General features: G+C 38.0%; 3 protein-coding genes across 3 annotated transcripts; 1 reads left to right on the top strand and 2 right to left on the bottom strand.

Annotated features, from left to right (window-relative positions):
* Window positions 1-12: 12 nt before the first annotated feature.
* On the bottom strand, window positions 13-9,737 carry LOC135802233 (glutathione S-transferase-like). The gene is given in 6 exon segments (XM_065315787.1): window positions 13-1,013; window positions 1,102-1,162; window positions 1,164-1,242; window positions 1,814-1,981; window positions 2,118-2,504; window positions 9,476-9,737. Coding segments are annotated over 5 exon segments (615 nt in total). The 5' UTR covers window positions 2,257-2,504; window positions 9,476-9,737; the 3' UTR covers window positions 13-845.
* A 1,282-nt stretch (window positions 9,738-11,019) lies between these two features.
* LOC135802270 (uncharacterized) lies at window positions 11,020-13,168 on the bottom strand. Its single transcript, XM_065315830.1, has 4 exons — window positions 12,993-13,168; window positions 12,744-12,943; window positions 12,526-12,688; window positions 11,020-12,452 (listed from the first exon to the last, which is right to left on the bottom strand). The coding sequence occupies exons 1-4, from the start codon at window positions 13,048-13,050 to the stop codon at window positions 11,071-11,073; spliced, it is 1,803 nt and encodes a 600-aa protein (XP_065171902.1). The 5' UTR covers window positions 13,051-13,168; the 3' UTR covers window positions 11,020-11,070.
* Window positions 13,169-13,359: 191 nt separating this feature from the next.
* On the top strand, window positions 13,360-14,809 carry LOC135802272 (inactive phospholipid phosphatase 7-like). The gene is made up of 5 exons (XM_065315831.1): window positions 13,360-13,584; window positions 13,644-13,778; window positions 13,835-13,934; window positions 13,992-14,393; window positions 14,494-14,809. Exons 1-4 carry the CDS (start codon window positions 13,582-13,584, stop codon window positions 14,390-14,392), a joined length of 639 nt encoding a protein of 212 aa, XP_065171903.1. The 5' UTR covers window positions 13,360-13,581; the 3' UTR covers window position 14,393; window positions 14,494-14,809.
* The last annotated feature ends 8,785 nt before the right edge of the window (window positions 14,810-23,594 follow it).

Here is a 23,594-nt window from a genome sequence, read left to right on the forward strand (position 1 = left end):
TGTTGGTTCCTATGTACATCATTCAACATTGTTTTACATTTATAACAGCACATATATTTTGTCTTTTCTGTTTATATTACATTGATAGATATATTCTTTAGTGTCAACATGAATGTCTCCTCTGATCCGTGATGAATCCATCACATATTTTCTGATTTTTTGTTGTTTTTTTATGCATTAACTCATCTAACAAACAAATATAAAGCGTTTGTGTGTAAGAATTTTGTTTGATTTGTTCCTAATCTCGTTATGCAACGCAGCTAACATTAAAACAACGCAACACTCATTTGAATTACATCGATTTGATAACATTCAGTATTCGTAATCAGACACAACATTCGGCTCTAGCTGTTTATCATATAAAACGCAAACCAAAATCATAACCTATAATGCATCTACGTATTTAATATCTAGTGTCACTGTGTTATGCATGCAAATGCAGACAAAACAAAATGGCCGCCAGGATCTGCGCCATTTTGTTATTCTACCTTTCTTATTTAACGTATGTTTGCACCTTGTGCAAAAGTTAAAGCGGTGCCATCTTAGTTAATTCAATTTTTTGTTGATCGGTGTTTTATTTTCTACGCATGGCAGTTGTCCATCATGCAGTTAATCTTTAACCTTTAATCTCACTCGATTGTTTCGTGTAACGTGTTTGATAATTTCTCGCAAGCTTTCGTCATTTGATAATTATGGTAGTTATTGTTCGTTTTGCTGATTGTTGTGTAGATATGAATGTCTTTCCACGTGATTGAAGTGATGAATGTCTTGTTGTTTTTGTTCTCATTTGTTTTTTAGTTATTGATTTACGGTGGGGTTGTTCGCTGGCAGGCGCGCGAAGCGAATTAAGATTCGGTGTGTGGGCGTTTTGTCACCCATTCGGCTATGCTCGGCAAAGCGTAGATCTTGTTCTTCAGGGCTTTCAATCCAGGGTAGTAGTCTAGGGAAGATTTACCAAAAATTGCCTCGAAGTTCTCCAACGACACGGCGAATACAAAATCGCACCACGTGATCTAAACCAAATTAAACATTTTGTAATAAATGAAATTAAATTAAATTGTTTTTGATGGTAATTCGTTTAACGTCGCCATTTTCACTCACAGAATCGCCGACGGAGAAGCCATTATTCTCGGCGACAATCTTCTCAAACTTGAGAGGTAGAAGGGATCGTCTCTCTCATTAGTTTCGCCTTGCGTTCCTCCTTTTTAATTGGATCCGTTTCGGTCCGCAGCTGCCAGAGCACTGCGAAAAGGACGAGCTATTATTGCCGCCGGACAAAGGAGACGCACGAGACGTGATCCGATCAGATGACGATGAGATGTTTACTCAAACAGTTCACGATCAACACGAGGGTTATTAAGATGCAGGAAATGACCACAAAATGGCGTCGCTAACGTGCATCACTTGCAAATTTTCAAAATGTCACAACAACGAAAACTGAAGTTGGTGAAAATAGTGTGGTTGATAGATTGGCGTGAGGAAAAAGAACATCACGCGGCGTGTGTCGGATGCCCGGTTAATTAGTTTCACGTCAAATACAAACGCGGCGGCCGACATTCAACCCCGGACGCGGTAGCGTGTCATCTCCTCAATCAAGAGCTTTGTGTTCGGGTTTTGACATTCGTTCGCGTTGCCAATTTCAACGAAAATCAAATCAAAACATTAATTGCACACAGTAATTCAGGACGCTTTCAATTCAATTCAATTCACTTCGATTGTTTATACAAAATATAACTAAAACTAGTATCGCAGGTTAATATTTATTTTATGAATGGTAAGAAAACAAAATGCTTTCACGAAAACTTATTCTAACCTTGTTTGAGATCTCCCAGAGTGTCGACAAGTGCATCACACTGCAGCGCTTCCATTTCATCCTTCCCGGTGAGTCCGAACTTCTGCGCTAGATGGCGTGCGATAGCGTTGCTTTGATCTATTTTTTTACCATCGATCTCCAGCACGGGTACCATCCCAAAGGGCATTTCTAAAAAAGTCGTAAATCACAAAAGTTTGCAACCCCTTGAATTCCCCAAACGACAAAACGACAAAAAATAAGATAATCTCTGCCTACGAACGAGAAAAAATCGCCAAAGGTTTAAAAGAGCGCAAAATTTACGTACGTTTCTTCAGCTCTGACCACTTCTCCCTTGGGATGCGTTCGTCCTGATAATCGACGCCGGCGTAGGCGAATATAAAGCGGATGTGTTCCGCTCGGCCTCGCGCGTTGAAATAAATCAATTTGTAATTTGACTGAGACATTTTCAAATCTCGTTTCTGTTTCGCTTCTTTCTTTCAAATTAAACTTGTGTGATGTCCTTGATGTTGGTTACTTGAATCTTGATACGTTTCGCTTCGTATGTTGCGATAATTTGCAATGTGTTGCCCACGCTTGTCGGCAATCTGTTACGATATTACGATGATGAATGATTCCCGCAGGAGTTGTTGCAAACTTGCCGAAGTTTGGCAGTTCGACCGCGTCGCCCTGGAGAACCGAGTCCTTTGTGTCACTGCAAATCAGGCCAAGTAAATATCTTCATCAGTATATGATAATTCGACACGGGAATCAAGTCTTAATTAAGCAAGTTAAACGATAAACAAGGTTATGTAGACAAGGTTGCCTAATGCTGTCGATAATCAACTTATTTTCCTGCAAGATGGCAGTGTAAACATACAAATAACCTGAAAAACGTTTAAATTACGATGGAATGATTTTGGACAGAAAAATGTTTCAACATTTATAATTCAACAGTGGGTAAACGATTATTTGAATATTTTATGCGATTGATGGATTGACGGTTCGTTTTTCGTTCCTTATTTCTTATTCTTTCACTCGTTTGACTTGCAAATTGCTTGAATATCACATGCTTTCAAACGCTGAACGCTTCAAAAACTCAAAATGTACCCTGCTTAAAATCTTCCTGTAATTTATAATAATACTTGTTGAATTTGCACTGATTTTGAGTGAAATATTAAGTTATTTTCGGAATTAAATTACGTAATGCTTCCACATCATAAAATTTATTTAAAAAGTAAATACGATGTGAAGAAGCAACAAAAAAGCAAGCACATAGTACATAAAAGCTCGATGGGTCTTCGTGCGCGCGCGCTCGTTGACGAGAATTTTTATTGCGCTCGGTTTGTTCTTGGATTGCATACTCGAATTCAACGCGTTTTGCGGTTGAATTGTGGCCCTTGTGGTTAATAGCCATAAATCATACTTATTTTTGTCGTCCTTCTGTTTCATGCACTCGTAACTTTTATGAGTTGATTTTCTCTTATTATATTTTAAGGAGATTATTACGTATATATTAATCTAAAAATAAATTGGCTCAAATTTGAGGTTAAACAGCAAAAAAAACGGCGAAAGCCTTTCGCAAAGTTATTGCTACATTGTTACGGGGTGTAACCGGTGTAACCTTGCAAAGTTTTAATCGATTCCGGCCCCGATTTCGCACACGTGCACACACATATGTGCGAAAATAAACGACCTACAGACCCAGCGACCCTTCGAACCTTTGGTATCCTTAAAAATAGTTCCGAAATTCACAAAACGCACAAAAGATAAATTTGTTTAGTTATGACTTAATAATAATAGCATTAGCCACTTTCCCTTTGCTGGTAAAAAAGTTTTTATATTGTTGCGCGCTGTTGAAATCATTTTTCATTTCTTATATAAACCGGTAACGCGCCCCGAGGTGAAATGGTGTTTTCACCAAGCGAGTGTAAATAATAAAGAAGCACAAATAGAAAGGAAATGCAGGAAAGAAAGTAGTAAACCTACCTACGGACAGAAAAGAAAACAAATATTTGTGTAAAGACAGTATTTTTAGAACAAACAAACTTTAAAATGTTTTGCTAACATAACCTGGGTCTTAGTAAAGATAACTGTCAAAACGTCAAACATTTTTAGGTTATATCTGCGTGCGCGTATGTAACTCTAAAAACTTTTGTTCTAACTTTCAATATGACGACATGTCAAACACAGATTACACATCCGTGCACATTTTAAATCCTCATAGAGTTTGTTATACTGCAGGGATTAGAACTACGTGACTTTTTTGTGTTTGGAAAGCTTTGTAAAATGCGTAATATTCTTCGGAAAAGTATCTGTAAAATGTTGAATTTTTATACAGTGTAGATATGTGCGCTAGGTAGTAATTTCTAGATTCTAGGTAAGCTTCAAACGCACGCAGCCGGAGGCGAAATGCAATTAAAAAGTAATTAAACAAGCAAAATGGCCTCTCAGGACCGACCGGCCATCCGTCGATTCTATCGCCAGCATCGTGCGTTTTTCTCGTCTATATTTCCCATCGGATTACAGGAGCAAGCGCAAAGCGACGCGCTAACTGCGAGAAATCCAGCGCCAGAACAAGGATCACGGATTTTGTTCTTTGGGCACAAAATGTAATACGGGCAGCGGTAGTGCTGCCATAAAAGGAAGTAAAGTGTGTTGCAATAGGACAAAGGTATAAGCTGAAATGGAAACAAAGGCTTTCCACTGGGCTTTTCCACTTCATTTCTTAGGTGATACAAATTGTGTTCAAATAAAATTAATTAATGATTTAATTAAATATTGACTTCTTATTTCGAAGTAAGATTTTTTTAGTAACATCAGCAAAATAAAACTTTTTATATTAATTTTGCAACCATCAAAGTAACTAATGAAAGGAATTCATCGACAAAATTAATTTTCTTCAGACGTGGTTTTTCATTAAAGTCATTCTGGGAATCTCAGGCAGTTTCTTTTTGTTTGGGGAAAGCAAGCATTACTTTTTTTTAACTTTCGGCGGATTTGGCTTTTGTTTCCGTTTTTATCGCATTTATTTCTTTTATTTTGCGTAATATGATTGAGACTTAAGAGCTTTGTTTGTCCCAGAGCGGATTAACAAAGAGAAATTGCGTTTGCATCAAATTACTTGTCATTCTACTAACAACAAATATATTTATATCAAAGGCTGAACATAATTGGACTCAAAAAATATCAAAATTAAATACTTTTCAAAATCAGTTATTAAATTTACTTTTTTGTTAAAAAAAATCAAGTTTTAAAAGTGTTTTAGACCACAAGGACTTAAAACTTACCCGATATTATCAAAAAATAAATTATTATAAAGAAAAAATACTGTGTTGCAATAAATCAAGCCAGAAATTCATTTATCATCTGCCAGGATGAATTTTCACGTCCGGATCGAACGTAGTGGCGTAATAAATGTATTGCGCTTACGTAAAGGAGAGTCGACCACCGACGATGATTCAACGATAAGAATTGCGCAATTAATCAATGGCTTCACTTCTTAGTAATGGCGCTAGCGGACGGTGCCGCTGTAAAACGTGCGTTTAATACCCATGCAACTCAATATTCTTATATTCTGGTTAGAAAACATAATTTAAATTTTAATTGAATTGTTGGAAACCGTTTTTAATTGCGTAAACTTTTTAAAATAAAGTTTACATCAAATTGAAATGTCAAAATTTAATTATGGTTTATTTAATAAAGTTTTCCCGTGATGTTTATTGCAAATATGCTGGTTGGAGTACACCTAAGAGTGGATTCCAGTTTGTTTGTAGCGTGTAACATCCTCACAATCTGAACAAATATTTCGTATTCATGAAAAGCAAACATATTTTCCTCCTGAACGTTTCAGGCGTCTATATTCAAAGTTATAACAGATGTTTTGCATTCACAACAGAAATCCTTAACATATATTTTTCTATTTCTGAAAACTAAATATTTTAACTCTTTAAATATTAAAAATTCAAATTTTTTTTTTGAAAATTTTTAATTTTTATTTTTGTACACTCTGTATATTTGAATGTAAAACTCTTCACCTTGGCGCTATCGAACAGTTTGTCAATAATGCCCGCACACGGAACGCTGGGCAATGTTGGCGTGGCATTCTCTTCTCGCAGGACGCAAAGGTGTTTTCCCCCTTCGGGTCCACAAGTTCTTGCCATGCAGGATTTTCTCACGTCCGCCTCGACCTACCACGCGCAACAATCCGCTCCGCTCGAATTCGTTTGTTTCGTGATGTGTGCGGCAACCTAAAGTGGGGATACCATCTCTCACCGGACCTTTCATTGTCCAATTCCTACAATTTTACACTTTCCACCAAAATCGAATCAAATCAAGTTGAAAACATATAAACATGTATTAAGTATATTGAGTTGCATACATTTCTTACTTGGCTAACCTTGACTTTTACGCCATTTTTTCCCGGTTTGCTATTGAGTTTATCAGTTATTATGTTCTTATACGTGCTATATTTAAACTAAAGGTCTTAAAGCTTCGATGGTAATTTATTACACGTTTATTATTCGCACTCATGCGAATGTTGCGCGGTCACGTGACCGGCTCACGCGCCCTCTTGTTCACCTTTCGCAGCGGCAAATCCCCTTCGGGCCAACCGCAACGTGAGTTGCGGATAGAAGACTCGAAATAAGCTCACGAAAAAAAGTGCGCAGGTAAAGGTTACAATGCTCGTACACGTATTCAGGTGACGATGGCAGAACTCGCACAATGCATGTAGATACATGCATGGAGTAGTCGGAAGTCGGCGGAAACGAAATTGAAAATGTTGTGCGGCGGCGGTCGGGGTGCGTTGATTGCATTACGAGTGTTGATTTATGCATAGTCTCGAATGGGATGCGAATCGATCGATGGCGGCCGTGGCATTCGCGAAACGTATGTAAATTTATGCAAATCCGGCAAATGAGCAAACACGCCGCCACCACCGCGAGCACAAGTAGGCAATTTTCCATTTTTTACTAGTTTACGAGCCTAATTAGTGGATTTTATGCCATAAAATATGCATTTATTATTAAGGTTATTACTTCTGCTCTGGTGAATTATATCAAAAACTATAGGCAACCAATTATACATCATATTATTCATTTTCATTAATTTTCCGATAAACATTTTAATGCAATTTTCTTAATTAACACAAAATGGAAATAATTACAATTTTTGATTGTACACACATATATTGCGTGTTTGTCGCCCATGCGTGTTGCAAATCGTCCTTAATTGTATATTACGATTACAATTTCGTTTTAATTATACCGCATGTCAGCCCGAGTGCAATTAAAAGCGCATAATTTGCATGTGCGCTTTGCAATTGCCAGATAAACGTATAAACTACCGCTGTCCGAGTTGCGCAATTTATGGCATCCACTGAAACTTAGGCTTTTACACGCCTGTGATATTTCAGTTTATATTTTATCTTCTTTTTTTAGATTTTGCAGTGATAAATGCAACCAAGCAAAAATACGGACAAGTAAAGGGTGGAAAAGTCAAAAGAATCGTGGTGAAACGAACGAGGGCTCAAACAAAGTTCAAACGACGCAATTTCGCACAAATTTCCGCATGGCTGAAGTGATATTCATATTTTCATCCGGTTCCGCGTTTTTTTTATAAGAATTCTGAAAGCCGCTTTACATTTTTATATGTGAATTAGTCCTACATGTATTTTCCAACATAAAATAATCAATTATCATCTTATAAAACAAAATGTAAAGTTTGTATTTGCATTATTGTGTTAATATTGATTCAATCAATGAAAATACGAAGATGCTTTAAAGAAGGAAATGCTAAACGTGATTAATTGATGATAAACCAATTTATTAAGTGATATCAGCCGTTATGAATGTGTTTCCGGCGCGGCTAATGTATTTTCCTGTGCGGGGGTGCGCGTAATGAACACTCGGTATACTAAATTAATAGACAGAACTCAAAGGGATGAACGCAACGTGCCGCGGAAACTCGTTGTTTATGTGTGGTTTACACGCGTTCTATTTAATTACGTCGCTCAAAGCTTCGTAACATGGCTGTTACATGTTACATAGCCAAGTACGGAAATGAATATGCAGTAAAATATTAAACTTTTTGATTAGAAATTTCGACGAAAATTTTTTGCGAATGTTAAATGTTTGAAATGTAATAGAAAGTTGTGAAATATCGACCTTAATCCTCAACTCGGCGGGATTTGCGAAACGCTTGCTGAACTTTGCAATCGGTGCAAGTGAAACTTTAACTCACTTTCCGGGGGACATCGAAGAGCAAAAGCTTGTTTATTCCGTTTTCAGTCACTGATTATATTTTATAATTTAAACTTTGCAGAGAAAGCGGTGTTAATAATGTTTTATTTCAATAATTGCTTAAAATTACCTAAAATTACTTCATTATTAATAAAATATAAGTAATAATCCGTGTTAATACATTTTAAAATCATGGTATTAATAATTAATTGACTGGGAAATAAATTTTAAGCGTTTTTATTTAATTCATAGCGATTTTCACACAATAAACATTTTAAACTTATCCAGTGGTGCACAACGAGTGCACATAGTGCTCTTGTGATTGTATCATTCTCGATAATGCACTCCTGCCCTAGAGCCCTTTGTAGCTTTGGCGCTTTGTAAACCAGCGCGCCTGCAATCAACCCTTACAAGCCATGCGAGCACAAATTGCGGCGTGTGGAAATTCCGCAGGTATATGAATTTTCATTTCTACCACAATTGAAATTCCACTTTCGCATTTCAGCATTTTCAATCATCGTTTTCATTTCGTGCTTTTGTTTTAGATTTAGTTTGCGTTTGTTTTGTTCACATCGGTTTTATTCTGTTCGGCGAGTATTATCGCTATAGATGTACACATCGCAAAAACGCGCGATATAATCACGCCGTAAATGTAATTCATGAACGATGTAGGTACTTGTGGCACGCAATATTGCACACATTCCACATTTTAGGCGTATTACGGTCGCGTTCCGTACGGCCGTTATCGTACATTCCGGATGTTCGCGTCTCACATGGCGCGCTTGTTATCGCCAATGCGATTCTCGATTTCGATGCGTTATCTCTTCGTAACAGTTTCCCTTATTCGAATTTCACATTGAACATGCCGTATATTTTTAGAAAAACATTAATAAACTCACGCCTGACAAATCGTTGGAGTGCAAATACTCTCAAAACCTAATGTTTCGATTTATAATCCGTCTTAAAATTCATTTCAACCTAATTATAATCACAAATCTCCTTCATATGTGTAATATCCGGTAACATGTAAGATCTGTGACGTGCAGAGACATATGAGACGTCCGGAAAATATATATACAAATCAAAAACGAGCATCCGCAGCGATGGAAATGAAATTGGAAACTCGTGTGGAAATGAAAACTGTACCTTCAGTTGAAAGCTTAGTGCTACTCATGGTCTCAACTTTGACGACACGTGTCACACATGTGTCACATTTCAACTGATACAATATCACTAATCATAACAAATATTTACAACATAATTCTCGAAATACATATTATACAAGTGATAAAATACGTGTTAATGTTCAGTTTTAATTGAAATAGCATGTGCTTTAATGCTTGTCATAAAAATTTACGAGCTTTATTGTTTATTTCAGCACAAGGCGTTAAAATACACACTGTAAATCTATTTAATTTATTTAAAATGTTGAAATTTAACTTACCGGTTCGAAAATTCGAATAGAAAGGCAGTGTTTGTTTTCAAACAAGATTTAAGATCGAGAAACCGCGTCGATTTTAAAATATCTACAGCAATGTGGGTATTATGTCACTAATGGTGTTTTGAAGGGGGCACTAGTGATTCTAGCGGCGGTGCCTGGAGGCGGGAGAGCGGCTGCCGTTATGCAAGACTTCGATTTTCGGCGTGCGTGTGCGGTTCGTATCCTGCCAGACTGCGGGACTGCGGGAGTGCGCACCGTGCGCGGCAAAGCTACAACTGAACCTTTGCCACCGCCACGGCCGCCGCTGCCGCTGCCGTCATCACCGCCGTCGCCACGAACTCACTCGAACGCCTTCGATTCGTTTCGCTCGCATTGAAAACATTGCAAAACCCAACCAGGATATTCATTCGGCGTCTTTTTTGTGTTGTGTGTAAATAAAACAATTGAATTCTTGGAATGTACGATTTTATCCGGAGAAAATCAATGCAAAACCCGAAGCAAATTCAATCTGTAAACAATGTGAAACAATTTAATTCCCCAATCGGGTTCGGTCGTTGGTCTAATTTAGCCAATTGTTATAGTTTCGAAGCATTCGATGCGTATTTGTTGTTTTGGACTTGTACCACGCTTGTAATACGAAGTGGTCCTTTCGATGTCGTGTCCTCGACTGTCGGCGTATGCAAATCGATATTTCATTGCCGTTACCAATACGCTTCAATGTCGCTTCGAATTCGAACTCCCACGCTCGTATTGTAAAGTTTCATTGTGTCATTCTCATTAATAGTCGAAATACTCAACCAGCTGGCCTGCGGCTGACGGTTACCCGAAATACCAGCAACTTTCTGCAATATTACGTCAATAATTATTACGATTGAATTATTTCTTATTAATTACAGATGTTTATATTGACCCAGGACAAGAATTTCTCTCAGGATCTGTAAAACAGTCGAATCCAGACGATAGACGTCAGAGCACGCGCGTTCGATGAGGTCCTTCGAACTCATGACGTCAGCGAGCACGAAAACGCCGACGAAGGGAAAATGGAAAATGTTTACGACCGCAGCAAGTTCAACGTTCACACAAAACATACCGAAGCGAAATATATGAGCGTCAAAAAAAGTGAAAGCAGCGCTGATGCGATTAATATAAATTAGTTAGCAGTTTGATTGTCAACGGCGGAACGATGATGTTGCTGGTACGCGAAGGAGATGAGTAAATATCACAATTACTTTGCCTCGCGTTGAATCTTGCTATTGTGTGAGGGCTCACGCCGTAATCTTGGGCGTTAATAATAGATGTGTGTCGGTAAAGAGCGACGTCGGCTGAAAGTGAGAAATTTGCATATTAATCAGGCGAGACGGAGCGACGACGCCATGCCCGGAAGGAGAATGCTCTTCCTGCGTTGTATCCTTTTTGACATACTTTCTTCTTATATTATTTTATGATTTTTTTTCTCTTCGTAGCTCCAACAAGCCGGTTTTTGGGTAAGAAAAATTCTTTATTCCTGAAAATATGATTAAAAATGAATATGTTTGTGTTATGCAACCAACTATACACGTATTTTATTTTTTATTAATAATTTTAATAATAAAAACAATTTATATGTGTGCTGTGGATGTTTCTTCATTGATTTCTATAATTCTAGCAATCTGATTTAAAGGAACCTCTAAATTGGTTTCTGTCACATTGTTTTTCTTTTTATTTCTCCGCCATTTTAAGATAAAGCAACCGCCAAGAAACACCAAACACACAGTGCCAACGCCAGCAACAATTCCTATTGTAGATGCAACAGTTAGTCCATTGAGAATAACCACCACTTGCATGTTTTTAGATAAACTCTTTGTTGCCAAGTTGGCGTCTGGTGAATTGAGACGAGTCAAACATTTCCACCGCCCGCTGTCTTCTTCTTTCACATTGCTGATAATAATCCCACACTCGCCGTAATTCAATCCTTTGCCAACGTATTTATATTTTGTATAAGCTGTGGAATTCTTTTTTGGTGATACGTGATACGTGTTATCGTATGGGTCTTGAAACGCGCAGTTCACAATGGCGGAAGTTGCTTTACACATCAATTCCAGATAATTTCCTTCGTTAATTTCCACATTGGCTGTTAATGTCTTCAAATCATCGTAAAGCATGACTTGGATGATTACTATCTCGTCTTTAGCTTCCATAGGTTGAGAAAAGTGACATTTCCAATCACCTAAATCGGTTTCATGGATTGATTTTACAGTAACACTGCAGTAACCAGCGCTAAAGTTAGTTTTATTTCCGCCTACATAGACTGTTCCATTGGGGGCAGTTAAAAAACAATCTTCGGAACTGTAGTCAACATTACAAGCAATTTCTGCAGACGCTTTGAGAGTGGTAAGAAGTATTTTATTTGTTGATTCTGTTTGGTTCTTATTTTTAATATCAACCAGAGCGAAACCACCGGAATCAGCTATGAAACACTTCCAAGAACCTTTTTCATTTGCGGCAATTGGTAGAGGAAACTCTAGTTGACATGTGAGATCTGTTAAATTTGTGCCTAAAGTTGAATATCTTTCAGTAGCACCTGCTTGTTCTGAAATGGTAAAAACTTCTCCATTCGGACGTATCATTTGACACCATGTTGTTTTAATGCTAGGCAACCAATCGGGTCTTGCACCGCTCAAATAATGACAACCCACATTACCATACCCGTTCGATTCATTGTACCAAGCCAACATTTTCCAGTCATCAAACAGCTCCAACGTCATGTAATCAATGTTCGCTGCCATGTTGTTTTTCAGACCTGTTTTACACGTCCAAGTGCCGAGATCTTGCATAGTCACATGCTCAATGTGAAGCTCGCAATGTTTTTCATGTTTAATAACTGCGCCAGATGGATTTATCAGCATGCAGATGAGGCCTGAAGCAAAATTTCCACAATCGACCGTTGCTCTCTGGCCGAGTTCAACAATTACTGTTTTGTTTTTTTCTTTCACCGTGTTATCTGTAAATAGGAAGAAAATGTGGTTTTTTTTATTTATTAAAAATGAAGGATAAGTTTATAGATATAACTTTACCAAAGATGTCCACCGAAAACGATTTATTAGCGTTGAGTTTTTCACCATTTTCATGGTAACTATATGAGAGAGTAAACAATGTTGGATCTTTTGGGGCATAATCGGTCATTGTGAAACCACAAGTTTTCCGGAATAATGGTTTAATTCGTTTCTTAATATCATCCTAAAATAATTTCTTTTTACTAAATTTTCTTTAGAATAATTTTTCAATAACTTACGTTTTTTATTTCTCCGGATATTTTTACTTTTTCCGAAACTAACGTTAAAGCTACACTCTCAGTTTCATTATTTGTATTAACAAAACTAAGCGCACAATCTGTTACAATTGTATCTGCAGTATCAAAGTAGATATAATTCATTAACGTTGCTCCTTCTTGAATTAAAATAGGCGACAAAATTTTGAGATATCCTTTTGCTCCTAAATAAATAAGTTAAAAAAAATAGTAAGTTATATAATTCTTACGTACCACTGTATTTTATGGCAATAGATAAAATCACCAAACTCATAATTTGCCTTAGCATCATTGTTGTCTGAGGAGTTATTTAAAATTAAATCAGACAAATGAATAGAATCTTAAATCTATTGATAATATCTAGTTTGTGCACTCTCAAGATTAATCTCAGCACTTCCCATAAATTAAAATTTAATTGCAAGTTTTTATTGTAAAAATTGCAGAATATTTGAGAAAACCTTATTTTGTATTATTTATCTTGAAAAAATTTTGTTATCAGAATTTCAGTTTAGATAAAAGTCACACTGAAATTCTTATATTTGTATTTTGGAAGAATGACCTTCGTGGAATTACCTATGGCTTTGCAGAGTAGTTATATTTAACATAGGCAACTTTATTAACATGTGACATGTCATAAAATCTGAAGTGTTTTGCTATTTTTGTCACACTAGTCACAACTTTGAATAGATTGCGTGGTCATATGAATAGATAAAACCCAAAGAAGATAATTATGGACAGAAGCAAGTATTAATTGAAACTATATTCGATTGAATGTGATAGCAAGATCTATTGGCACTTTATTTGGACTTATTAACCCTACAAAATGGTAAGTTATAATTTTTACATTTAGCTTTTCAATAATTGTTATAAAAATTGATATTTTAGGCTCCTAAAAGAGAGGTACCTCCTGCAATCAAGAAAATACTTGATAAAGATGTTGAGATTACTAAACACTTTTATGTGCTTGCCAATAAAATCATCCCATTGGACAAATGCAAAACCTATTTTAAAGGATTAGAGGTAAATTGATTTTAAGAAACTCATCATTAATGGTTTTATTTGACTGAAAATTCTAGATTTCCTGTCATGGAATTCCTTGGTTTGCATTCTGGATTTGTTTTACTTGGCTGTTCAATGATCCTTCATTGATTCAAATGCAAATAAACATGCTGCTTGGTAGATGAGTCAGTTGGCAATTATAATTGTAATGATAGTAATAATTATTATTTTTAGGTTTAACACTGGATATTTTATTTGTTGCTTTTATCAAGGCTTACACACGACGACGTCGTCCAGCTGCAAATACTGATGATGCTTTGGGTCAAATTGGTCCAGATGTCTTCAGTTTTCCATCAGGGCATGCAAGTCGTGCAGTATTTGTCACTTTCTTTTTCATGTGGCTTCATCCGTTGTCATTGTTACTCCAGCCTTTCATTATTACTTGGTGTGCTGCTGTTTGTGTGAGCAGAGTACTCTTAAGGAGACATCATTTACTTGATGTTGTGGCTGGAATTGTACTGGGAAATTTTATTGGATTGCTGCTGGGTGTGTTATATGTCAGCGACGATACTGCAAAATGGCTTATGAATAACTTATCCGACGAGAAATTGGATGGAGGAGATTTTCATGTGTGAAGTAAGGATATTAATTGTGTTATTGAAATGTTTTTTTGGGTTATAACTATTATAAACGTAATATTTTAAATGTATTTTCATGCAAATATTTTTGGGTACAGGATAATTCGCGAAAGAAGGTCTCGAGGCTTCGTGGTTCCGTGCCTCTAACATTTTTGTCCCTTGTTAGTTAAAGATTATAAATAGTCATAGGACTCCTGTTTGATAATATCAAATGAGTTTAGCACTTTGGACGACTGTTCATAGACGTCGCTAGCATGGCCATTTCAATCAAATCTGATTTAGTGAAACCAAGACAATACCCTAAAGAAACTTATGAAATAAAAAAATATACCATTATTTTGTTTTTAGATTCAAATAAGAGTTTAAAAATAATAATGTAATAATAATAAATCTTCGAATTTCTGCGCAAAGTCATAGGTGGCGCTAGTTATATCATTTGACCATTTATTTAAAATTATTTCCAAAAATATATAGAATTTCTCGCATTTTATAAAGTGAAAGAAATGAAAGAAATTTGAAAAAGACTAGACTACGTCTAAGATAACTGAAATTTAATTTTGAATACAATTTGTAAGGCAGCACCCTAACCACTTCGACACCTTCGTACTTTTCGTGTTTGTCTTTTTAATTAAACGCTACACCACGTCGGAACGGTCTTTTTCTTTAATTTCTTTCCGGAAGTTTTGTTTGTGAGTCTCGGTGGTTTATTCGTTGTTTTGTGGTGCAGTTGCATTCAGTTTTCATTCAGGAATCAGCCATGAGCGGCGGGACTCGAATCACTAGGACTATGTGTTCTCGCGTGTCGGCGGCGGCGCGCTCCGAAAACTCTCCAAGTGCATGCGAAACGAGCGCATTGCACGTCGGCGGAAAGAGGTCAGGGAAAAATCAATAAAGGTACGCATACCAAGACGCGGCCGAAGACCGGGAGCGATAAGGATGCACGTCCGCGGCGTGGGCGGGTTGGAAAATGCACGCGCAGGGATGAAAACGTGCATTTCGCGTGCGAAAGAGGCAAGACGCGAGGCGCGCGCGGCGTTTCGATGCAAAATCGACAAAGAAATATATTGGACAAACTTGGAAAAGGTAAAACATTCTAAATATTGCAGATGGTAATTTACATTTTACAAACAACTACAATTTTTATGTGTAACTTTTGTTGCATTCCAAAATTGGATAAAAAAACATAACTCAAGACATATATCTTTTTACTGATTAATGTCTAATAATAATTTAAACATTTTAATCACATTAACTAGCGTTTTAAGCTATTTAAATTTATAAAAATAACAAAACTATTTATTTTAATGTTTTAGTCACTCTGAGAGTTTTGGTGAGTTTGATCTGAAAGTAATCTAAATTCTATCCTGATTTGCCACACTCGGTCCGCATAGTAAGCAAAACGTTTATCGTTATAGTAGCAGAAGAGGCAAATAAAGGCATCAAAACAGTTTCATTCAGAAGCCGAGCAGGTTCTACACGTAGTCGTATATCTGGTCGCGCGTCGCTGCGGCCTACCGAAGGCATTCGCTTCCTTTTGCTCCTCCGCCATCGCGAGCACGTATCGCGCCTGCTGCCTGCTGCCTGCGTCTCGCCTGCTATCACGATCGTGTCCGTTTTGTTCGCTTTGCTTACGCGGGCTGCACCGCGATATGAACCCGGTGCTCTTCTGCTCTTGTTTTCATCGTGCGCTCGCACTTGGTCCTGGTTTCAAGTGCGAATAAACTTGACCCGCCGCAACAATGCGGCGATAAATTACACCCGCCACGCATTATGCAATTTCATTAATGAAAACGAAAACTCGCTGGGGGCCCGAAATGCCTCCCAACTTGCTCAAAATATTATATTTGAAGTACATTTGTAGGCATGCTTTATTTTTTCTTTGGAAGAAAACTTTCAGTTACAACTTCTTGATAGTAAACACAGAATATTATGTAAAGAAACAAATTGTACATACGTCAATAATTTGTTTACAGTTGAAAAATTTATAATTTCTTTGTTATTCGTTAAGAAAACTGAAATTCTAAATTTTACGATAAGGAAACAGTTTATTCTCTGGTCAGAAATGCAAAATTCAATAACCGCGATCGAAGTTTGTTTACTACCTTAGTTATTCCTGATGCCTAATGGCCATAGTTCATTGCATATCGCATATATTTATTTATATCAGCGATAGATACGTTTTCCAACGTTCGCCGCGACGAACGCTAGAATTATAAAGGCATTATATGTCGATTAACGTCTTCTAAATATCGCGTAATCACGGCGTTCCGCTCGCCTTTCCGTCTAAGTACTATTTGAGAACGAGAACTAACCTCGCCAACGTGCAACGGTACCATGTACACAGGACAATATACAGGATGTGTTTACAATCCTGTCAATCAGTCCAACACACACCAACCACACCGCCTCAACTAAATCAACCTGTATCCACTTTTATCTAATATAATTTAAACTCGCGATCGATAAAATGCGCGAATTTAGAATGTGTGCTTGCAGCGGAAATAATACTCCACTTTCAACTGCAGCCTGTAATTAAAATTATAAGACATTTATTTGCAGCACAGGATAATTAGTTGAATCAAAAATGCATATTTATATACATTTTTTGTTTATGTATAGCACATACAATTTCCTGTTTGGCTGCTATTTTAAGATTAATCTGTATTAAGTTATAATTAATTGTTCCGACAGTCGCTGGTGCCTAAGTATACTCGGCGTGCGTTTCTAATAGTCAGCGCAATGCGCATTGGCAATAATTAAAATGATTGCACGTACGATTCGCATTCGAGCTTTGCTTTACTTTGCAAACGCAGCGCGGCGCATCGCGATAATGTATCAATAGTATCAATAAGCAATTATCGGCATTCTTTGTGCGCCCGTGCGTCGTGGCACGCCGTTTTAATGCAATTTACACATTGATCGCGCGCGCAATCGCAATTGTAATGCGGCGTAATTGCGATTCGCGGACGCCGCGAGCGCATCCGACAAAGAATTCTAAGATGTTCTCCAGCCGGAGGAGGCAACATTTACAATTCGATCAATTAATTACAAGTAGTACATCTTGTACTTCTACATGCACTGCATGCGCTTGTACTACACACGTGTGCATTGATCACAATCAAAAAAAAATTATTTGCCTACAAACTTTATTTAAATTTATTCTGCATACAAAATATTTGATTCTGGTTAAAAATATAAACAAATTATTAAATTATATCAACATGACAAGTTGCACGTGCGTCGTTTACACCGTTCACACGTTTGTTTCGCGTTTCATTCATGAACAAGAAGATGGTTTGCAGGACGGAATAGTTACACGCACCGGTAGCTGCCTAAACACGGTGTAATAGATGTGTATGCGTACGTCTGAGTGTGTGTTGGCCGCGCCCGTTTAACCGCATTTAACGACGCACGCACGTTTCTTGTGTAAAATAAAATGTACATGGCGTGCAGCAAGTCGTGCATCTTCAGCGCCATCGACATGCAACTGCTCTCCACTTGTGCTTGTTGTAAGTTTCAAGTTCAGCGATAGATAACGAGGTGCATGATGCGTGTTGGTGTGTCTTGCCGAAGAAGACACGAAGACTGAGGACGTGCCAACGTGTTGGTAATGTGCGCGCACGCCGCGAAACTAAACTTTACTAACTTTATCGTCGCTTTGCGAATAACTTCATGCGAGACAAGACTTGCAGCGATGTTTAACATCTAACATTTTTATTTTTAACATTTACACTATAGCATTGTGTGTTATTGCGGTACATTATAGGTTTGGTATTTTTCTGTCATTATCACGTGACTGAAACTATAGCAAACATGTATAACCTATTTTGAGAAATCCAATTTGCAATCGTCTGCACCTTCTGTTTTTCATTTTCGCTTATTTTCTTATTTACTATGTATTTATACATCATCGATGCATCTTTGCGCGTCTCTTCTACGTCCGCACCGTCGATGGTTGTTATGAAGCCATCGCGCCGAGTATTTGCACAGCGGGAACGGCATCCGACTCTGTCGCTATCGATGCTAATTACCATTACTTGTTAACGAATATAATTATTAGTGCCGCGCGCTGGCTGGCGATTGCTTTATTTCTCGCCTTATTTTATCACTGCGTGCGCGTAAAATTGCATTTTACGACGATAACGACGATCAAATGGCCCGTTCCGGAAATTACCTTTGCTCTCCGGCTCATCTTCGCTGTGGATTTAATACTTCGCGCTAGTTTACCTGGCGTGGCGCTTGTTTACATTTTTACTGCACGTTTTTTTTTTTTACCTTTTTCGAAAATGATTGCATCTGTAGTCTTCTTCACATCCTTTGCACATCGCAAATGAATCGTAAAAGTGTAGCATTCTTCTCGCTCTATTAATCGCGGCCCTTCTCGCGAAGTGCAATGTGCATGTGGATGTTGATCGGCGCAGAGTAGGTATTCATTAATATAATCCGCTAACCGAACGCGAATTTTCTTTCTTGCGCGCAACTCGTGCTCGACATCACGACTCCTCAACTTCCTGCATCAAGCGTCAAACTCCCTTTCTCTGCCCGAGTGTTGAATTCGCGCAACCTTTCGTTCAGCGGACGCGAAACGTCGCAACTTCTGTGCTACTCATGCTCATGTCGACGCTAATAGACCATTGCGCCCGCAGAACCATTAAATAAACCATCGACAAACATTCACTTCGTCTATTACCTTCGAACGTACTCTGGCGGCGTCGTTGCCGCAGCCATTTTTCATTGTGCGAGCTAGTTTATTATCTCGCATTTTCGAGGTGTAAAAGTGCGACTCGTGACGAGCGCAGCGTTTAAAATTTTCGCCCAAAGAAGCGTGGCGGAATTAGACGCTAATAGAATATTATCGGACTACTATCGGCTTTAATTTGCATTAACTACACTGGGAAATTGGGAGTTAACGAAGCATGGCATTAATTTAAATCACATAAAACCGTTGAAAGGAAATTAAACTTTCGGTTAAAAGAGGGCGCAAACAAAACTACCTTTAACCTATAAAACCTTTAAACGTCGAATACAATTGAAATTTTATTGTGTAAAACAGAACAACTGTGAAATCTTCATGTAATTATCTTAAAATTTAATTTTCTCACCTGATTTGTGAGTAAATACTGAATAATTCCATTCAAATCAATTTTTTTCCTCCTATTTACTTTCTAAACAGTTGGTAACATGAGTAACACGTGGAATAAATTTATTCACGTCTGTATGCAAATAGGAAAAGTAGCTCTAGGTGTTTTCCGTTGTCCTAGGTACCTCTGCCTAGGTGAAGGTAGTGCCGTTTACTGCGCTCTCGCCGGATCGATCGGTAGCGCCGGACTTCATTGATAATTGACCATAGATAAAAGTGCCATTGACTCAAATTGCGCGCACACTGTGAGCGAACAAAAATAGTAACCACTAAGGCGCGCACGTCTTATTTACGTCGCATTTGCAATTACTCGCGAATCGGTCGCCGCCAGCATGCGCGCTTAAGTTGCGTGCGCGCGGTAAAAGAGTGCGCGCATTCAGCGGCGAATTTTTAAATTTCCGAATCGATTTTATTGCGCCGCTGCACGCTGCGTATAATCACAGCGTCATTAAAGTTTTTCAATGCTCAGCGCACTCGCAGAAGGCGCAGGACGAAAAAAACAAAAGTAACAAATAAATGAATGAGTTAATTATAAAGCTGTGTTGCCGGCGTCATGCGCAAAGCAGTTGCAATTAATATTCGCAAAAAATTAATCCTTTTATAGGTTGTGGTTTTTCTTTTGATTCGTCATTTTAATCCGACTTATATACAAGTTAGAGCTTAATGAATGATAGGCGATAACACTTTGCGCATCCTTTGCGATTTTTCGCGTTGTTGTTTATTGTTTATTTGTTCTAAAGATCGACAGTCAATTAAAGTCAACTTAATGTTATAATTAATACATTCATCTCTTCACTGCCACCGGTGGCCAGGGCTTTCCCAGCAGCATTAATGCAAGTGGCAGAAAACGTAGCGCAAAAACGCACCACGACGACACACACGCACCGAGAAGAGATGGCTGAGATGTGCATGCAGCTATGATGTCGGCGCGAAGAAGCTATAAATAACAAACACGTTCGTTGCGCGTCTCGTTCGCGTTTCGCGTTCGGTAATTAATGCTCCAATGTCCCGACCGCACTCATTATGCACGCTGCTTTCGGAAATTCGTCATTTATTTTAAACTTGCAAATCATTAGCAGAAAGGTTTTTATGATTCTTCAAAATTTTTTTCATGGAAATTCTATTAACTACACTTTTATACACATGTATATTAAACTTAAGTCATATTTCTTTAATTTTTGATATTTTTATATATATTTTTTACTAAAAAATTACAAAAATGTCATAAAAAATATTGTTTTTTTTTTGTTTTTGCATGTTTTGCAGCTTAAATTTTGATATCATGAAGTTTAAAATAAAACTCTAGCCGCCATAACAATAACAAAATAATCTATCGATTAGTTTTCTTGTTATTGTCGCAGGCTTCAACAGAAAACAAGAGTTATTAGCCGTGTCTCGTCTTGCCTTGTCTTAGTTATTATTCGTAAACAAATTACACTCAACGCTCGATAATTAAGTATATACATATTGATTAATCGTCGGCAAGTTAAATATTTGACAAGTGTTAAAAATTACAACCTAGTTTAGCGTAATTACTCGCATCCTTTTTGTACGCAGCCTACGCGTGTGCAGTTTTGCCCGTATATGATATGGCGTTGGCCGTTGTGTTTTTTTTCATTTTGCTCATGTCGGTGTACGCCGCGCAGTAATTAAAAGATTATTTTCGTTTGTTGGGCGAGAACAGACGAATGTGCAGTGTGCGCGCGCGGTGCAGGAGCAAAAAAGCGTCGGGGCTCCAAAGAGAAGAACTCTTTGTGTTCCGCGCGCGCAACGCGCCAGCGACGTGCCCTAGGTACGGATTTAAACCTCCTTAAAATACATTTTCGACGGCGCGGCGCGCCGCGGCGTGACGACCGAAGAGCACCGACCGGCGCGATGAAAAAATCTTCTTCGCCGACAAAAACTACTAAAAACCCGCATAAATCATGCATTTCCACGTTCGGATCGTACGGATATATGCAAGAGATAAATTAAATCACAATTCGAGCGGAAATATTTCGGTGGTGTGGAATTTACTCCCTAGAGGTCAATGCAAACAACGTTCACTGTCATTTTAGGATTCTAGGTTAGATTTTTACAAAAAAAAATTAAAAATTAAAATTTTGATAAAAAAAAACATAAAATTTAATTTACATTAATTCTAAGTCACACATAATTACTATTTTTGTTTATAAAATAATATTTTTACGCAAAGAGCAGAAAAAAATTGTATAAACGTCAATGCAATAATGTCATACCAATACCTTGATCGTAGTCTTTAATTAAATGTCTTCTGATACTTGTTAAACTTGTCGACGCGCACAAACCCGTCTTGATCTGTCCATCACGAGCATCATTTGCAGTCATTCATTAGCCATCCGCCTGCCATTCATGCCTACGTTTCGGAATTACTTCATTTTTACAATTGCAATCCACTCTCGATCTTGTATGCGCCGAGGGTAATTTTTATCATCCGCAATAGCTATTTTCTATAAAAGGCACTTACTATTAATTTATGTAGATTATGCGTACTTAAAATCTCATCTTAATAACCCCGAACGGCGATGAGATGATGCGGAGTGACCGCCTAGCGTTTGATGTGCGCGTCCACCATCCACCTGCCCCTATCTGCGCTCTGGCACTAACAAAAAAGAAAACAGGGCAGAAAAACGCGTGAGAACATTATATTTAGAGTTAAATCATTCTACGTGTCCCGAGACAAGTCGGCGTAATTACACTCTTAGTTTATTTAAGACTCTGAGAGCGCAATTTCTATAAAACTATTACTAGAGATACTTGCACTACCAGTTTGAGCACGTCATGTTAATGAAGAGATAATCACATTTTTATTTTTATATTTTTTGCCTCTCTAATTCCGAAAATGACATTGCCCAAGGTGCATAATTTTTTATTTCGTTGCGCGTCGGTCGTCGATCATGATCCTCAGCGACGGCGTCCGTTTCCGAAGAGTTATGCGACACATTGTGACGCCCGCCCGCGATTTACCGGCGGCGGTGGCGGCGCTACATTTATAGACACGGATTGGATACGTGAAGTTGGGCCGGATGTCGCGTCTAAAATTGTTAATGCGCTCCGCTTCCTGCCGGAGAAAAACGACCAACGACCAGAGGAGTACAACAGGCGCGCGCGTCACTTCAACACTTAATGAAATCCTGCATATTAAAAATTACAATTGAACTAAACAGAAATAAATTACCAATCAATGCGCTTGGATAAATATAACGCAATGAGCTTTGAACACAAAATGAACAAAAAAAAATGTCTTCCGCTTGATTATTATAATTCCGCGCACGATGCATCGGTTTTTGCTGTGAACGGTGCTGTTCCGTTGTTTATTCCGGTCATTTCTCTGTTTACTGCGCGTAAATTATAGCAATATCCTGGCGAATGCGTGAAACCGCCATCTTTGTTTTTGGTTTTTTTGTTGCGAAATCATCAACTGTCGTTGAACCACAGAAAATTCTTCAGGAAATTAACTGCGATCATTAAACACTTCATTATTTGGCTAGATTTGTGCATCAGAATTTTAATTTAAATTTGAATTTGCATTGTTTACTTTAGTTCTCTTTTTTTGTGCAAAAACAGAACGTGCACCAGCGTTTCGCTTACAAATTAGAAGAAAAAAAAAACACGTAGACGATGCTGCGCTATTAAGAATATCCACTTGCTGTTGACGCAACCCAACATACAAACAATCTTTTTGCTTATAAGCTGTAACAATGTGTGTATAAAAAGTTGGTTATGATTTTATGTATATTGGGTTGCATGTATGCGACGTTTGATCGGCTGCGATGTTTATTAACGATCTGCTTTGATTGTGGTAGCATTCGGTGTAAAGACGCTCGGCCGGCGGCTGAATGGCAAGGCTGCACTTGATTGCAGTCGGATCGGGGCGGCGGATGCACGGATTTACTCAGCGTTCGCCGCCGATGCATTCGCATTTAGACGCTCCGTTTATACCTTCGTTTTAATTTTCCTGTGCGCGCGCGCACGTTCGCTTCTTTCCGAGCTTTTTCACCATCCGCAACACGTCGGTGTCCAACTGATCTATTCCACCCG

Source organism: Atheta coriaria, unplaced genomic scaffold (genome assembly GCF_025399875.1).
Source record: "Atheta coriaria isolate IRGN ID8LTWV9N9 unplaced genomic scaffold, Caltech_Dcor_3.1 hic_scaffold_16_pilon, whole genome shotgun sequence".
Taxonomy (NCBI): domain Eukaryota; kingdom Metazoa; phylum Arthropoda; class Insecta; order Coleoptera; family Staphylinidae; genus Dalotia; species Dalotia coriaria.

Coding starts and splice junctions, on each gene's coding strand:
- LOC135802272 (XM_065315831.1), top strand. Junction 13,779..13,834: donor CCTATTTTAAAGGATTAGAG/GTAAATTGATTT, acceptor TGAAAATTCTAG/ATTTCCTGTCATGGAATTCC. Junction 13,935..13,991: donor GCAAATAAACATGCTGCTTG/GTAGATGAGTCA, acceptor TATTATTTTTAG/GTTTAACACTGGATATTTTA.
- LOC135802270 (XM_065315830.1), bottom strand. CDS start 13,050: ATGATGCTAAGGCAAATTATGAGTTTGGTGATTTTATCTATTGCCATA. Junction 12,944..12,992: donor TATTGCCATAAAATACAGTG/GTACGTAAGAAT, acceptor TTATTTATTTAG/GAGCAAAAGGATATCTCAAA. Junction 12,453..12,525: donor GTTTTCGGTGGACATCTTTG/GTAAAGTTATAT, acceptor TCCTATTTACAG/ATAACACGGTGAAAGAAAAA.